This window comes from Oryzias latipes, chromosome 11 (genome assembly GCF_053564925.1).
Source record: "Oryzias latipes strain Hd-rR chromosome 11, Olatipes_Hd-rR_3.1".
NCBI lineage: Eukaryota > Metazoa > Chordata > Actinopteri > Beloniformes > Adrianichthyidae > Oryzias > Oryzias latipes.
The window spans coordinates 20,628,930-20,648,178 of NC_136247.1; the positions used below are offsets into that span (position 1 = coordinate 20,628,930).

The 19,249-nt window shown below is 38.7% G+C and overlaps 1 protein-coding gene across 1 annotated transcript in view; it reads right to left on the reverse strand.

The window, feature by feature from the left end:
• Nucleotides 1-19,249, reverse strand: part of gabbr2 (gamma-aminobutyric acid (GABA) B receptor, 2) — a 207,538-nt gene that overhangs the window by 96,428 nt on the left and 91,861 nt on the right. The window contains exons 3-4 of the mRNA XM_023959777.2: nucleotides 10,475-10,645; nucleotides 1,144-1,245 (exon numbers count right to left, since the gene is read on the reverse strand). Coding sequence (XP_023815545.1) covers nucleotides 1,144-1,245; nucleotides 10,475-10,645 — 273 coding nt within the window. The remainder of the gene's footprint in view (nucleotides 1-1,143; nucleotides 1,246-10,474; nucleotides 10,646-19,249) is intronic.

Below are 19,249 nucleotides of genomic sequence, written 5' to 3' on the forward strand. Positions count from 1 at the left end.
TAACAAATTAACAAAAAACTTTGAGAATAAGAAACAAATAAAAATGTACTGACAATCTATTAATAAATAGGTTAGATATTATTTTTCCACTGATCTCTGGTTACAATAAAAAAAAGGTAATACATAGGCAAAAAAAATAATAATAATGCTAGTGATTTGCTCTCTCTGTGTGTCATTCATTCATCTTCTTCACTGTTTATTCCCTTTCGGGGTCACGGGGTTGCTGGAGCCTATCCCGGCCACTTGGGCGTAGGCAAGGGATACCCTGGACTGGTCGCCAGTCTGTTGCAGGGTGGAATATCCTCAATCACACATCCATTCACACTCACACCTATGGACAATTTAGAGTTGCCAATTAACCTATGTAGCATGTTTTTGGACGGTGGGAGGAAGCCGGAGATCCCGGAGAAAACCCACGCATGCACAGGGAGAACATGCAAACTCCACACAGAAAGGTCCCCTGTTGATTTGTTTTTCATGTCCCCCAGCCGGGACTTGAACCGGGGGCCTTCTTGCTGTGAGGCAAGAGCGCTAACCACTGCCCCACCGTGCAGCCCCTCTCTCTCTCTGTGTGTGTGAGTGTGAAGTCGGGTATTTCCGAACTCCTTCAGTTAAGTTTTTATCATCTGAAGTGTTAAAAAGACATTTTTTCTGGACAGAGTTGCTCCATCATCGCATTATCTTTATCTTAAACACAGGTTAAACAAAGCGAATTACACGCCACTGAACTACGGGCGTTAAATTCCAGTCTCGGATGACGTCACCAGCAGGTGTAGCATTTCCAAGCAATCGGGGCGATTCTGCTCTGATGATACTCAATGTGTTCTTCAGTATTCATAAGAAAAACACCTGAAAGCTCCTGTTATTAGGGTTTATTTATTTTGTTATTAGGGTTTAACACCTACAGTATCTAGTCAGTTTTTCGTTGAGTTGGATCAATGGATCTATTTGACAAACATGCATGAGGACCACTCTTCCATCAACAGCAGTTTTCAAGGATTAAAACAACATGGATTAGTGTGATATCACAACAATTTTTGGTTTCATTTAGATGATAGAAGAATAGAATGGAAAAAGCATTCTTGTACATAAAGAAAGGTCCATAACACATAGTTTGAGTTAGGTGAGAACTTACTAACTTACCTTTAGCTTTTTCACGTTGACACAAGGGTCATTGGAGAAACTTTCTGTGTCGGCGATCTGAATCTCTGCCTTCTCCAACTCATTGGTTAGATCATTCCTGACCTGAAGAAGCGGAAAAGAAAGGAAGGATGTTTAGGAAATCTAAGCACATGAGCTGCTGATTATTTACAACAATCTGTTTACTCATCTTTGAAATGTAGCTACTGTTTTAGCTGGTGGCTAAAGATACAGCATTTATTTTTAAATCTGTGCTGTGACACTGCATGTGTTTTTCCCAGAAAGGACAACAACAAATGTACACGTTTGCATTATCTTAGTTGCTTATCTTGTCCAGTTGATATATCCACATTGGCTGCACGCCTGCCTTGATGTATTGATTCCATGGGATGGTGAGTAATGTGATCAGAGGAGGAGGAGAATGGAGCAGATGCCCCTCTGGGATGCCAAGCCCAAGGTGATTTATCATCTCTCATTCTTTCTAGCCTCTCACAACCACACATACAGCACTATGATGCCTCCTCTGCACACAAAGACTCATTTTGAGGTTTGATAGCAAAAAACGACACGAGTATCCAGGAGTAAAGATGGAATTTGGGCTTCAGGATTCCATTAGAGGAGCTTTCCTTCATGTACACAACTGACTGAAAGTGTATATGAATTGGAATCTGTAAATTTCACCAAATAAAAGCAATGACCTAAAAAGTTTAGGTTGTTTTTGATATTAATGTAGTACTTTTTTTGAACTGTCTAAATTGATTAATAATTATAATTAATTACAGCTGACCGCCTTCCAACGATAATTCAATTTATCCATTTTCTATACCAACTTAGTCTTGATTAGGGTCACAGGGTACCTGTAACCTACTCAGGTACTGACAGGTCAACTTTTCAAATATCAATTTCTCCATTTTCCAAACCCGCTCATCTATCTCCATTATGATCACAGAGTTGCTGGAGCCTATCCCCGCCAGGATTCACCCTGGATAGTATGCCAGTCCATTACAGTGACACATGGGTACAAAAAACAACTCCTTGTCACATTCACACCATGCGTGAAAAGTCGTTAGACATTCGTGGAAAGTTTGTGGAAAGCCACAATATTCCGTATGCGTTACGTACAATACATAAATTGTGTAATTCTCAGCCGACCAAAATTTTTTAACAATTCAAAACCGAATTCACGTAAAGACCCGTCGGCTCAAACCCTCGACGGACATCTGTGCACAACGACGAATGACGAACCTAGGAAACAATTGTAAATTATGAATATCATGCATGTATTACGGAAGACTGAAATTTCATATGTGGAAATGGCGCAAAAAATGATCATAGTTGCTGTGTGACACGGCCTTTTGGGACAATTTAGAATCACCAATTTACAGTCAAGTATGTTTTTGTGCTGGAGAGCAGCTGAGGTACAAGATTACTATTATTATTATTACTTAACTAATAATAATAATACAAATAAATATAAATAGAAAAGGTTAAAACGATAGATGAAAAAGAAAAGATTGAGATCTAGCTGCCATTAGGTGAATGGGAGATAATACTCAGGATCTGATATCAACCCATTCCAGGTACAAAAAAGGCACAAACGACCACAACTTCTTCTCTTGTAGCCAAAAGCTAAAACAAACAAACACAGCGGGGTGGCCGTGGTGCAGCGGCAGGGCGGTCAACCCATGATCGTAAGATTGCAGATTCGATTCCAGCCTTGCACGCCCATGAGTCAAAGTGTCCTTGGGCAAGACACTGAACCCCACCTTGCCTCTGGTGGTAGGCGGGCGCCTGTGTTTGGCAGCGGAGCTGCCACCAGTGTGTGAATGTGTGTGTGAATGTGTGTGTGACTGGGTGAATGGGTCTGTGACTGTAAAGCGCTTTGTCCTTGTAGGAAGAAAGGCGCTAAATAAGTACACGCCATTTACCATTTACCAAACAAACAGGAAAATCTTTAGTTCACCATATGGAATAAGGAAATTCAGGCCTGGTATGGAGTTAAGATCCTCAAATAACCTAATTACTATACTTTATAAATCTGTAAATCTGTAAAATGCCCAAAAGAGTAAAGATGGGTCCAATTAAAAAAACATTTTTGAAGTTTGCTCATTTGTAGCAGAAACCAAACAACAGCAAAACCCTAAACAAATTTATCTCTGAGCCTTTATTCTTATGTCGACCTACATTGAGCACATTTGTAGCTGCTAATTATCCTAAAATACCCCCCAAGCAGTATGTCTGAACTGGTTCTAGCAGCATATTGTGTTGCTAAAGGCTTTCCCAGGTTGTTCTTTTGGAAATAAAATTAAAAGTTGATATAAAAAAAGTCACTCTGATCATCTTTTAATCTGTTTTTAAAGTTTTCCCAATGGTCAATTATGATTATGATGTTTTTTTAGCCAAAATCAAAAATCCTGTGTTGTTTTCAAGGACATAGTTTCTGCAGAGCGAAAGAATTTCATCAGAAATTCACCTTTGAGTTGCAGGCAAGACTGCCTGTACTTAGCAACCCCGCCCCCCTTACCCTCCCCGTTGCTGAGGGTTTGGAGCAGGAAGCTTGAGGCCTGCCCAGCATATTTTTTCTTTGTCATGAATATGATTTTTTTCCAAAGACCTTTTTTCATCTCCTCTTGATTCACAATTTAAATAAAGACTTACTCAGAAAAGCAATTTTAAGCTTAATCTGTGTCATATATACCCCCCATTATCAGAAAAATACCACAACATGTTAAAAACACCAAAAACTTTTTTTTTTCGGTGTGGGTCTTTTTACAGATTGTTGTTTCTATTTATAAATGTACTCTTATCTGTCCACAACAATGTTTTGCTGATATCCTTTGGCCATGTCCCATAGCTAATATCAGTATCACAAACCCCACCCAGGAGCACAGGACTTGGGGCATGCTGAGACATCAGAGAGCGTATGTTCTTACATGTGCATGCCAGGCACAGTTGGCAGAGACGACATAAAGTGGCCAACAGATGAAGGCCCTGTTTGCTTGCCCTATATTTGTCTCCTGATCTTAGCCTACACTTATCCAAATGCATGTTGCTTCAGCTCTGGGCTGGTGCCATTCAAATGAGAAGAACACATCAACATTCATTGTTCATGATCGCTTTGAAAAGAAACATCAGCTTATAGCGGAGACAGTTAGGTCGACACTTCAGACAAATCCTGGGTTACAGTGCGATTCCAATGGTGTAGCTGGTTAATAAAATAATTGTGTATTTTGTGGTACAAGCACCAAATTTGTCATGTAATTACCTCAAGATCCCAACCTTCAGAAAAAGCACGAGAAAAATAAAAAATGGTGACCATTTGTAAAGGGAGGAGCCATACATTCAATTGTTACAAAAAAATTCAATTTTGCTCCATTCTCAAAAATATGGGCTGTTCATGCATAAAATGCAGTATTACTTAGGTGTACAGAATATGTATAATATAAATATTTTCAAATCTTTGATTATCTTGTCGCTTACATGCTTTTCTGAAAGAGGTAAATACTTGGCAAATTTAGTACTTGTACCACAAAATGCCCAATTATTTTATCAACCAGCTCCACTATTGGAATCACAATGCATCCCAGGAATTGACAAACTACGGCTTGTAGGCCGGATTCAACCTGCCTCCACGTTTGCCCCGCCCCCTGAACAAAATCAGAGATGCCTGAATTTGAATTTGGCCACGCGATCAAGACTCACATAGAACATAATATTTTCTTACACCGTTCTGCAGTCTGTGCCCCGATCTGAAACCCTCTAAAATCCCTGTTAAATAGAACAGAAGACAGTGTTTCTTTTCTACATCACAGTTCATCTTTCGCGATTTCGCTCATTCTTTTTTGAGCAATCATGCAGCTTTTTTTTCCAGACAGTGCACTCTGTTCTGTGTCTTGATTGGCTGGAGACCTTGTCAAACGATCTCCTCTGTGCCATGCATGTCTCCTGTAGTGAAACGCACAGCTCAACAGAAATCCTTGATCATGCTTTCATACTAAAGTCCTGGACTATTGTTTTTTTATCACTACATGAAGGAGCGTCTGTGTTTAGAGCAGTGACGTGCGGTGAAGGTTGTGGCTGATGAGACACTGACTCTTTCCGAGTCAGATTTACAAACAAATGAGAGACTTATGCAGGTCATTTTGAAATTATAGAAGATTTTATGTACCATCTATCATATTTTAAATTATTTACAAACAAAATACTCAAACGTATTTTCCGATTAAACTTACATGTCTTAAGGCCACAGTTTGGAAAATAACAAATCAGTTTGGAGTAGCCCCTATAATGCCATTTTTCTCTTGAGCCCTCCTAATTTCCATATTAAATATTAAACAAAAGTTAAAATTAAACTGAAAATTATTTTTTGAATTGTTTTATTAAAAGCCGTAACTGTGGGAACATTTGTTTTAATATACAAACATTTCAAATATTTAAGGAACACGTGTCCCACATCATGAACCTAACCCTGTTACTATAGAAAACCAGAAAAGTAAAAACACACCAAGGTGAATATTATAGTCTATAGCAGACAGTGCCATGGAGGATGCTCTCTCACACACACACACCTACAACACCCCCCACAGTTGCACACACACCCACACACTGGTCAAACCATTATCTGTAAATTATGTCCGTTCATCCCTTCTTCAGGACAAATATCTCTGTGACTTTAATCATCTTTTAGCTATAAAGTGTGTTTGTTCAACATCGGTCATCCATAAATGAATGAATGAATGAATGAATGAATGAATGAATGAATGAATGAATGAATGAATGAATGAATGAATGAATGAATGAAGGGATGGATGGATGGACGGATGAATAGACAGACAGACGGATGGATAAATGAATGGGTGAATGAATGAATGAAACTTTATATCTAAGCATATATATAAAGCACTTTAAAACTCCTTCAGGGTACCAAAGTGCTTCACAATAAAAGAAAGACATAAGGAGTTTAAAATTAGATGCATCAGAGAAGGAAAAGTTTATGTGGCCCTCACAAGAAAAAGTGGAAGATTTGTTGTGTTTCAGACTTCTGATTATTCAAACGCCACATGAACGCAGCATTTTTCTAAGTTTGCATTTTTCACGAGCTAAATCAAGTTACTGGTGCAATTGTCCTGTGGGTCAAAAAGACTGTCGCATCCAGGTCTATAGGCAGTTCTGGTCAAAGACAAAACCACCCTTTTCTTCCTCTTGTTTCCTTTTTTCTAATCATTTAAAAGCTGATCTTATTAATGCATCATTTTAACAGTTTTTGTTTTTTAACTACAGGATACATTAACCCTAACTACTACAAAGTACAAAGACATTGGTGCTTTACGACTTAGGCTCCTGCAAAAATTTGCCAACGTGAATCATTTTTTTGCCTCATGTCTCCAGACATCCGTTATCATAAGTGCTTCCTCCCTGGAGGGAGTTCTAAATCACTCCCAACATCCCTCACTCCTGTACAAACATTTCCTCAAATGTTGTACTGGCTGAGATGAAACGACAGAGAGGCCAGAGTGGATCAATACAACCAACTTTTTGCTCTTGAGGAACACTTGGCTTGGTGATCTAGACAAGGTAAAATGTCGTGTTGTGTTGTTTTGAGTGTTCGTATAATGGGCTGAGTTGCAACAGAGCTAAAACAAAGAGAGACGTGGCAGCTGGCAACCTGAGAGTTTTTATTTTATTTTTATTTTTTTTAGGAGGCCTTGGAAAAGTAAGCTCATAGATGGAATTGAATTTATTGGAAAAAATTTAAGAGAAACCAAAAGTAATTCATCTGTGTTTGTACGCTGACCTGTCGAAAGAGTTTAGATGTGAGGCGATGTGGAGGAGTGAGGTGGTGGGAGGAAGACTGATGGAGGGAAACGTTTGATTGATGGGTGCTAAAGGAGGAAGAAGCTAGCAGCTTTCCTCGAGACTTTGGAATTTCAACGTAGTGTTGGAGGATCTTTGCTGCAGGCATGAGCGCACTATCATGTGAAACCTAAATACTAGCTCTGATCATTTTTTGATCAATTTTAAATCATTTCCTGTGGCATTTTAATCATTTTAAATGATTGTGCTGCTTTCAGACGAAATCCAAAACCCTGTGTGTCTCTCAATTTTCTTAGTTGCGTTTGTGAGTGTGCGGCCCTGAAGTGCATATCACTCAACACAAAAAACATGAAAAAGATCCCAACAACAATTAAAAATGAAAAAATAACATCAAAAGGCATCGTACTTCAGGGCTGTACCGGCAAAAAGACAGCTAAGAAGGTACTGATGAGTGTTTATGACAGATAGATTGTCAGGAAAACAGTGAGAAGTAATGTGTATTACATTAAAAGTATAGACAGTGGAAAGTATAGACAGAAACACCCCAGCCAATGGTGGGGAAAAAACTCGTAAACAGTCCAACTTGGCTAAAAGACATGAAACAAATAAATGTGAAACTTCTGTGCATCTGAGCAAACCAACGTAAAGAAAAGTGCTTCTCCTCCGTGGCACAGCGCGGCACGGAACACCCCTTATGGTGGAGGGCTCGGCAAAATAATAATTTCGGACAACCCTACCCCTCCACATGCCCCTACAATTGGAGGGGTTGGGAGAAGCCGTTGGGGTAGGGGAGGAAGTGGGATTCAGCCTTAGACTCTGTTCTCTGATGGCACGGTTCAGCCCTATTGCCATCACTGTCGTGGCTCTTGGGTTTATTCATCAATGGTCTAAGCTTACCCCACACATGCACAATGTCATCAGCCCAGACGAGAGCCTACTCGTCAAAGATTTATGGACTCATTTGTTTCTGCACATCACTTCTGTATCACAAATAAATCACTACTCATATTCTTAGAATTTCTCCTTATAAAAGTGTAATTAAAGACATGCCTGTGGAGGGATGCGAGCACCGTCCTAATCCTGCTCTCAGCCAGGTCTGTCACCTGACTGACTTATGATTGCTGCTCTGTTCCTGGGTGATCCCTGCTTGTCTGGCAGTTTTAATAATGTTGATTGCTGTGTGTATTTTCGTGCGTTCTGTGAACAGCAATACTCACAAACGTTCCCCCTTTTCTCTAATTTGCCTCTCTCTCTTAAATAAATAGGTTATAAACTGGCTATGTTTGTTTCAGTGGTGGTTTCTAAAGAGAGAACTGACAAGCTGGTTTCAGCAGCTATATTTCCTGGGCAGACCATGCTGTAGGTGTGTGTGATGTGCAAGTCATTATGTAAAACTAGTCTCCCTGCACTACATTGTTCTACCGTAAGATGCTGCAAATTTGGAGCAGATTTAGTTTGCTGTATTTTTCAGACCGAATCTGAATAAAATGGAAATTTCCAAATGGACTCCAAACGGCGTACTTTGATCTTGACACAGAATTGCTTGAATGATGAAGCGAGAAAGTGGTGCTTGCATTTTGTAAATCAGGCACACAGGCCAATCTTGCAGCAAGTTGATTGAATCGGTTCGTCTGTCTTTCCTACCACCCTAAGCCCCTTGGTGCATTTGGGAAGAATGTGATAGCGGGATTTGGTCTCCCTGAGATGAGCGGTGAGACTTTTTATACTCAACTTCCCAAGACACAGCTGCTGAGCAGATCATTGTCAGTCGAGGCTCAAAAACAGTAGCACAAGTGTTTCTCAAGTGTGTGATTTGAATCTCATGAGAACGCTCCTTTATTTTAGCTATTTCATAAAATAGTATTGTTTAACTTTCAGTCACTGCAATTGAAGATGAACAAAATGATGAATTTGTTCACCCTTGACTTTGTTTAAAACATTTTTTAATCCTACTTTATCTTGACTTCTTTTTGGTCAGAATTCTGTAAACAATCACAGTCTGCATTTAGTGATACCACTCTTTTGGTACAATTAACAATAGCTTATACCTAAGTCATGAAAATGACTAATGACATTATGAAAATGGAACGCACCATTGTTGTGCGTGTGGTGAGTGTACCATAAGGTATTTGTAAGGAGAATATGTCACATGCACTTATGAGAATTACTTGACACTTACTTCATTTTAACAGTCAGGATGCAAAGGCGCACTCAATGAGCCCACACTTATAACATGAACACTGACAGGCCCCTTGCAATGTGTTCAGAATTTGGAATGGTTCAAAAAATGTTTCACTTGCCTGCATCTCACCTACTTCATCCTTACTTTACTCTTGCGTATTGTATAAGTGTTCGCTACGACCTTTTGCCTGCAGCACGTAGAAAAAAAATGCCTATGGAGCCTATAAAAGCCTATAAAAGAAATAGTATGATTTTATAAGTATGTCATATTTCTTTTAGTTTAAAATCTTGAAATAATATTAAATATAAACATTAAACATAATTTAAAACATCCAAATCCAAAGCATTTCTGTGTAGGACAGGGCTCCTCCCTTTCAGAAAACAAAAGTAATTTCCAGAATTTTAAATGAAATGTTCGAATGAGGGATTTGTTGATGTGATTTGCCTTTCAGGGCCACCGTACACTGCAGCGTTTTACATGCAGTAGGGTTGTTTCTTTTCACATTCAATGATTGAGATAAAGTCCCATGTATGTTGAGCTGGAAGATGGAGGAAGAGCATGTTTTGGCTGAGGGCCAGCAAAACTTGTATACAAAAAATGTTTCAGGAAAAAAGATGTCAATGAGAATCTTTGTCAAGATATTCCTAAAGGACACTTGTACAGCTGCATTCACACTGCCCTCGGTAAGAGATGTTCAAACGGCCACATCCACATAAAAGTTTATGTTAACGCGTCTAAATATGCATTTCAGGCTTCTGCGATCAAAAATCACATGTAGCTCTGCAAGTGCCTGCGACCATTATCGGGCTCTAGGTAAATGTGTGAACATTGAACGCGCGTTATTAAAATAAACCAGTTGAACTTTTACCAGTCGTGGACTTGGATTTGAAAGTGATGTATGGATTTGTGCCCTGCTGGAATTCCATGACACCAGGTCCTTCATATACAGTATCAGAATAGAGCTGTGAAAGACAAAGCCTGGAGCAAGACTTGCACTGCTTTGACGTTTCACACCTAGCCTCATGTAAAGATTTACACAACGGATGCACCACCTGCTCAGGAGCCCACTAGGCAGGTCTGATGTGTGTGTGTTTGCCCGTACATGGAGGGTTAGTATTGATAGGGATCAAATTTGCTTCCCAGGTTAAGTTGGAGTAAGTCAAGTGTTTTTTCATTACTGTCTTTTATCATCCATGACAAGGAGGTGATCTGAGTTTGCTTCACTCCCGCAAACGTATGAATTCAATATCGTTTCTGTGGTGTGTAATGAAAACAGAACATTTATCACAATATTAATATTTTTTCTGACCTGGAGATTGCACAGGAAAAGTCACTGACCTCTGAGAACCTCTGAACGTCCTGTGTGAGGGTCCCCACACGGGTCCAGTTGTGGTAGTTGAGAAACTTGACCACTGCGGGGTTCACAGCATTGTCCGACGGAACAGTCCGGAAGAAGTTAGGGTACTTTTTCTTGTCTGCCAGAACAGGGGTTGTTGCTGCGAAGGACAACTGAAACAAAAAAGTTGGAGAAATATTGTTCGTATGAAACACTTTCTGCAAAGAAAAATACAATAAACAATAGACACTTTAAATAGTCAGAATGTGCTCTGTTTTTAGTATTTCTAGTAAGAAACGGGTTAGTGAATCGAAATCAATGGATTTACAGGTCTCAAGTGTGCCTTTCCTGTCTGTCAGTTCAGTTTGTAAACCACGCTATTGTGGTCTTAGCAAATAGGCACAGTCATGTAATTTGAATTAGATTAATAGATCAGTGATGCTTTATGATTTAACCCCCCCACTTCTATAATCATCCTCCTACCCCCCCCCCCCCCCCCCCAACATCTCTCTCTCTTCCACCCTCCTTTTCTTTTCTGTCCAGTCCAAGTTGCTTTAAAACTGTTTGTCCTGAGGACCGTATAAAAAAAAAGCCATAATTTGTTTTGAAAAACTTTGCAATTTCTTTCAAAGTGATGCGACATATAGAGGTAGACAGTCCTCTGCCAAAAGTTTTTTTTTGTATGAGTTGCAAACAAGGTTGGATGTTATTGTAAACATGCTAAGGTGAAGTGTGTGTGATTGTGTTTTTTTCCATGTTACTAACAAGGTTGGACTAACAAGTTTCGATGATATATTTAAGTGGCTAACGTGTTGCGGTGTTGACTCTGAATTCCTTCCCTACTCCATACTTAGTGTAGTATTTAGTGCTTTTGCCATTTTGCAGTGCTGTCCGATTCTACAATTCCAAAATTGAGTGCCCCAGAAATGTCCCAGAGGTCTCTATGAAAAACCAGTATGCATTGATGCTCACTAGATTGGTGAATATAGACCACAATGCATTGCATCGGAAATTATTTTGCCAAAAAAAATGTATTTAAATGTATTTTCTTAATAAACCATCAACATTTTTATCTTTAGAAGACAGGGGATTTGTAAATGATCGTCGCAAAATACTCATATCAATGAGATTCGAACTTTGTGAAATCAATGACATCATATCCGTTGTTTGAGTTAAAAGCTTTTCTGCTCTTCAAAAGACAACACTTGGAGAGAAAAAACATTCTGAGATCCACACATATGCACACTTCAAGCATGAAATGTGCTGTACTTTTGAATTTGCTGTTTAATGACATACACAATTGAGTTGCTTTTTGAGCACTAATGAATGAAAAACCACGTTGCAAATCACAACTGAGTGCAAAAATACCTAGAAATATTGGACTGTAAGTTGATGTTTAGTCAAATCAAATCATTTAGGAGCTACTGAACTACTATGGTTGTTGGATCAAATTAAAGCATTTCCACTTTAAAGCTGCCAGTTTAGGTTTCTACGGTGGCCCAGAAGGGTCACAACACAACACATTAACGCTCAACACAATAACTTACCTCACAACACATTAACTCACAACACATTAACTTACCACACAACACATTAACTCACAACACATTAACTCACAACGGAAGTAAAGCTGCAATTGAATATCTAAATTCAAACTATTTCCACACGTTGGACTGGAATGATGGATGGATCCGTTTTTACTGCCATCACATGTGTGTTGTCCACTGTGATGACACTTGGTAGGTATGGTAAAATAAACCTACCGAACCTCAATCTAAATGGTATTTTCCATTGATGTCTTTCATTTGAAACAATTTATTGGTCGATTTGATTCAATTAGCATCTTGCCTAAGACAGATCGATGTGGTCGGATCGTAGGAATATAAATCGATTCGTCGATTAAATATGACACGCCTGGTGGAATATACAGTTGTTTTTTTTTTACAAAACCATTAAAGAACCCCCCCCCCCAAAAAACAAAAAAAACAAAAAACAACAACAATGTTTACATTTTTTGTGCACACAAATAAAAAAAGGTTCATATAGTGAAAATATTTTCTTGCTGGTCAAAGACTATTATCAATGTTGTGATAAAGCTAAGTTCGCAACACAAAAGCAAGAAAATTCAAAAATCAATGTGAATTTCTTGTTACGTTATCTCTTTTATCAAGAACGATTGTTGTTCCTGTGTTTATTTTGTGCTCAGCTCCTGCAGAGAGAGCAGGAAATTACTGCAGAATTTTTATGATACTCTTTGTCTTTTTGCTTGTATTATCTCCGGTTCTACACTGGAGCAGTTTTTAGCTATTATTAGAAAGCTGCTGTCTCTGTAGCTTTTTTTTTTTTTTTTACAGGATAAGCAAGAAAAATAGATGAATAGATCTGCTTTTGCTAAAAAAAACTAAAAACCAACAGCTCTGATTGGTTCTGGTGGGAATTCACTCTAGGCTGGTCTGCTGAACCTAACTGTGATTTGTCTTTGAATAATGAAGTGGCTTCTGTATATCACAAGGAAGCCAGAAAGATTAATCAGAGTCATTATGCCGAGATCTTTACTCGCATTACACCAAAGGCTTTTGTTCCTGATTGCAGCCTTTGTTTTTCTCTGGTCAGTGTTCATGCAACAGATTTTCCTTAGGTTCCAGGTACGTTCCAGTATCTCTGACAATTTTTTAGTACTTCTCTTTATCACTGATCTCTAAACCAATTCTACGTGAATTTTGCAAAAAAGTATAGCTAAAACACATCTAAATAACTGGAAAAAAGTTCAATAGTAAGTGTAGTCAAATCAAACTTTTTGTGTCTCCTTTTTAAAAAAAAAAAATTATCATTTCTTTCAGTTTATTCCCAATCGAATAAAGTAGATTGTCCTCAAGCAAAGCTTTGCCTCCTTACTTGGTCCCCCAATTTTTGAATACAATATAATCATATATAATTCATAATACAATCTTGTTCAAGCACTAGTTATAGTACCTCAACTAAAATAACTGCTGTTTTAATATGGATAACAGTTCCAATAATAAAACTTTTTGAAATAGGCTACATATAAGTGACACAATTAGCTGTCACTTAAATTAAAGGATTTTTGCAGGAATGAAAACAAGTTATAGCTGATGTGACATAATGCCTTCCTGAAGAGAACCAGTCAGACAGTGACACTGGGACCAACCTTAATAAAGGTTTGCCCCTCTTTTTTTCCAAGTGCATTACTTTTGGCTATTGTCCATTTTGTATTTGTGTTCATTTATTTAAGGGACAATAAGTTTTTAGTGCTCTAAAAATGGTGAGACACTGTAAATAGGCAGGATTGTAGCTTAGGCTTACTTCCATCCTTTGTCTATTGCTGACCATGGCCAGCCATCATCTTTGATGCATCTTACACTGGCATTATTGGCAAACAGGCAGACCACTGACTATACATAAGGACTTGACTCAGTAACTCCTCCCTCCTGGCGTTCCAAATAAGAAGTGTCAGCTTGCTGAGAAAAGCCTAAATCCCATAGACTTCTATAGAGAAACAAAAAGCTATTACTCAGTTATTACATTTGTCAGAACAACCATTCCTGCTCTGCTAACTTCTTTTTAACATATAATCCTTTTTTTCATGATATTTTTTATGTAGTTTAAATTATTCAAGTTATAAACTGACCAGAGGCCTCAATAAAAGTATGTGGCCTCAACATTGTACGTTTGAAAACGTTTGATTGACAGATATTGTGTAGCCCGCTTTCAAGCAGTTGGGGTGTGACCTTCCAACAAACTCACTCCTATTTGGTGGGAGTGGTTGCTATAGAAACAAAGAAATCATCAGACCGACTCGTACCAATCACTGCTTACTGACATTATCTGGTTCCAAAATAGCAGTGTCCATAATCGCGAAAAAGTGGCGACTCAAACGTTTTCATTTTTTTTGAGTTGGAAGTTAGTCATTTTCTTGTGAAGTCAGACTCATTTAGTCCAGTTCAAAGATACAATCAATGGTGCAGACATAGGCTGACCAGCTGCCTTGTTTGTTTTTAGGTGGTCTGGTTGCTCACCTTGGTACTCATATCACAGAAATCCTTACAGATCATATGAGTAAAAAATATACCCTACCACCTTCAAGGGGCACAGATAATTTAATATGTTGCAACTGAAGCTCATGACTCAGGCTTATACCACATTCTTTGGTGTGCTTTGCATTCAACTAACATGTGCAAACTCATAGCCCATGCTCAGTTTGAATCTGTTATCACAACCTTAGAACATCAGCTCCCAATTTTAATTATATTGTTTTCACCATTTTGCATTCTTTATTTGGGATTGTGATAAAAAGGGGTCCGGACTTTGATTAGGAGATTATTAGTGGTTAATTCTAACAAATTAGCCATATATATCTATGAATACTGGAATACAGGTATACTGTTCTGTAGGTATTACAGTTAGTACTGTAGGAGGTACCTGTTATGAATCGAATCAAACCATATTGAGCTGAAATATTATCGCAAAATACAGTAATGAGGTATTAATGTCCCTGTTTTCTTTATTTTTCTCCGGCTAAATCACACAGCTTGTTCATTAAGTCAATGCTCCAGGATCCTTTGGAGAAGAAGGTTAACAAAACAGTTTAGTAAAAGTGTTTGCTACTGCACGAAACATGGGGTGATCCTTGGATGTATTTAATATTCGAATGAGGCATTTGGCTCACCATGGGAGCACACAGCTGGGGAGCTAGAACTAGGGGAGAAGCTTTACACCCCACCTAGACTGCAACTACATCTCATTAGTAACTAGAAGATGAAGGAAGACATTTTGGGTAAATTATTTAGGACATAAATGCAATTAAGTGATTCATTATATTAATTAAAACTACGACGTGTTTACAAACATTGTGATGAAAATAGTTTTACAAAACAATATCCCTCTTGATTTCAGTGAGTTTTAGTTATTGTTATAAGATTATTATTACCGTATTTTTTGGAATATAAGTCCTATTTTTATGCATGGTTTTCCTCAGGGTGTGACTTATACTCAGGTGAGACTTATATGTGATTAAAAAGAATTTGGCTCATCTGTTTGTTATTTTTCCCACTAAGAACCTCTAGAGGGCACTGTGGTTGTGTGTTCCAGTATTTGCTACTGACAACAACGGAGAGGAAGAAGATACTCTGGTATTCTGGTGTGACTTAAAAATTATTTTTTATCCTTTATTATGTATTTTTTTGGCGTGGGGAGCCGGTTTAGCTCGTGCTGGTTTGCGGTGCCTTCCGTCCATGAAACCAGGGTTCGACTCCGGGCTGCTCCCTGTTCCCTTCTCTACCTCTGTGCCGGTCCCAAGCCCGGTTTGAGAAGGTTGCGTCAGGAAGGGCATCCGGCGTAAAACATTGCCAAGTTTACCATGCGACTTGTTCGCTGTGGCGACCCCTGATGGGAGAAGCCGAAAGAGGAAGAAGATGTATTTTTTTGGCGTCTGCAACTTATACTTCAAAACAACTTATAGTCCAAAAAAATACTGGACTAGGGAAATCTTGGTGATGAGACAAAATGAAAGGGTAGAAAAAAGAGGTAACATTTTTATCTTACTTCTTCAGTTGCCCCTTTGCTGTATTTTACTTAAAAAAGGGATGTTCTCAAACTAGTTTACTGTGTTAAAAAATGCATAAAAAAGAAAAAACAAGACAAAAAAGAAAAACATGAGTAAACTTAGTTAAATTAACTCAGGAAAAAATGAACGCATGGTGTAAAACTATTCTGATGACTACAAGCTCAAAAACTGAATTTCTTGAAAAAGTTTGATTTTCACTGAAAGTTCAAAAGCACAGATCTCAACTACGCTTCTTCTGGAATTGTTGATGTAACCAACAGCTTATACAGTCCCTGACAAAAGTCTTGTCGCTTATCCATTATGTAGAAACAAAAGCGTATAACCTCACTTTTAATGAATCCATTGGTTTTAGAAATGTCTCATATGAAAGCTAAAACCCTCCTAAATTATGTTCAATGTACTAAAATAAAATTGCGTCACTGAAGAAAGATTGATCATTTAATGAACACAGAAAGGTCACATTTTGGCAAGACAAAAGTTTTGTCGCCTACAGACTAATGAGAAGATTTAACAAATAATTTACTTCAAAAACAAAAATATGTTGCATAACATCAGTGAATTAGGTAGTGCTACTGTGAGATCCATATTTAATATCTTGTATGACTTCCATGAGCTTGAAGGACAGCATCCATGCGGTTTGACAATGACTCATATAATTTATCGATGAAGTCATCAGGAATAGCAAAGAAAGCAGTTTTACATGCCTCCCAGAGTTCATCAAGATTCTTTGATTTCGTCTTCCACGCTTCCTCTTTCATTCTACCCCAGACATGCTCAATGATGTTCATGTCTGGTGACTGGGCTGGCCAAGTCCTGGAGCACCTTGATCTCCTTCGCCTTGAGGAACTTTGATGTAGAGATGGAAGTGTGCGATGGAGCACCATTCTGCTGCAGAATTTGACCCCTTTTATGGTTGGGAATGTAAGAGGTAGCTAATACTTCTTGATATTTTAGGCTATTGATATTGCCTTCCACCCTGCAAATGTTTCGCACACCCCCATACTGGATGTAACCCCAGACCATGATTTTTCCGCCACCAAACTTAACTGTTTTCTGGGTGAATCTTGGGTCCATGTGGGCTCCAGTTGGTCTCCTGCAATATTTGGGACGGCTGTGATGTAATTTAACTGAAGACTCATCTGAAAAATCCACCTTCTGCCACTTTTCCAGCGTCCATCCTTTTAGCATGCTGTGGGCCTTGGCAAATGCCACACGTTTTTTCAATTGCCTTTTGTTTAGTGCTGGTTTCTGGGCACTGATTCGACCATGGAGGCCATTTTGAGACAGAATTCTACAAACTGTTCTGGTTGACACAGGGACTTGAGGTGACCAGGTCTGGTGGAGCTCTGCTGCAGTGGAAAAGAGGCTGGCCTTGGATTTTCGAACCAACAAACGGTCCTCCCGGGCAGTTGTCTTGCGGGGTCTGCCGGACCTGGGCTTGTCAAAAACATCTTCAGTCTCTTCAAATCTTTTTCTTATTCTTTGTACTTGACGCTGAGACATATTGAAGGTGTCAGCCACCTCAGCAGTGGATCTGGTCTTCAGCCTCTTTATAATCAACGGTTTGGTCTCAGGGTGAATCTTAGGCATGTTGTCAGAGGTCAAGTTGCAGTTGATGTAAAGGCCTGGTGTGCTGGGGTTCTTTTTATACACACCCACTAATTGATTGATCAGTAATTGATCACAGGTGAGGCTGTAATCTAGGATTGGGTGCATCATGTGACAAGGCGACAAAACTTGACCAAAATGTGACCTTTCTGTGTTCATTAAATGATCAATATTTCTTCAGTGAAGCAATTTTATTTTAGTATATTAAACATAATTTGGGAGGGTTTTAGCTTTCATATGAGACATTTCTAAAACCAATGGATTCATTAACAGTGAGGTTAAACGCTTTTGTTTCTACAAAATGGATAAGCGACAAGACTTTTGTCAGGGACTGTAGAGTTCGCTATTGTTAAATTAGATTTCAATTATCAGTATGTTGGGTAACGATAAACATTAACGACCCACTATGACCTATTGTAATAGCATTCTCTTTTAATTCTGATTCTAGGCAAAATCAGAATCCTGTATTGTTTTCTAGGACATAGTTTCCGCAGAGCAGCAGTAGTTTATTAGAAAATCCCCTTTTAGTTGTGGGAGGGAATGTAAGCCGTTCCTGATTTCCCATTATCCCTTTGTTTACACTCTCTCCCTATAGCTTACAGCCCCTCACAACCCCAATATCTCAAAAAAAGCAATCTTTAATTATTATCACCTAATTTTGACATTTGCTTTGGAATCTGCCTGCAAGTACTCTTTTCTCTATCATTTTTCTACATTTGTAATGCCTCTAACAGTAAAAAATGATGTTCATATATTGGTTTAATTCCTGTATACCTGCTTAACAATCATCTTTAATATTTCTTTTCCATACTATTGTTCTAAGAAGTGATTAGCTCAGGATTATCTGCTGTAGTGATTTAGTAAATGGTATTGAAGAGGTGTACAGTAGAGGTACGGAGTGGTTATTCTCTCAATAGGCTGTAGCAAAAACTGCGTGACAGAAGAACACCACACAATAGCGCATCCTCTCCTCAATACCCAGCTTTTGTTGGCAGAAGAGTGATGGCCACCTCCGTTTTCAATAACTTGCATTGTAGTGCATCGTCTATTCTTGCATGTCAGTCACAAACACTCACTAACTGTTCTTATCTCCAATGTATATTCTCTACTCAATGTGTCAAAATTGTAATCTGGCATTAAACTTATGCTTTGCAAGCTCTCTGCTATTTGGATTGCCCCAGAAAAAGCATTCAGTCATGCCAGCTCTGGTGCACAGACGTTTTCCCTCAAGCACAAAGGGTTTCCTATTGCAGCCCTTGGCCATTATTCATCCTGTTTGTCTTTTACCAAAACCCCATGTAGGAGACAGTGCATGAGAATTACATGTTCATATAGAAACGGAGCTGGGAACATAGTAAGAGGAAAACAGAAACATTGAAAGGGAGGAAAAACTAAGAACTTTAACAAAAACATTTTCAGTTCAGTTTGAGAGTGAAAAGCTCTGTTCACACCGATTGTGATTCATTTGCCAATTTTAATGTTAAATCGATGTGCAGACACCATTGGCAATCCAAGAAGTCAGGTGCGTAGCGGTGATGCAGTAAAAATTCAGAAACGCAGCAAATACTTTGCCACATTGTTTCCA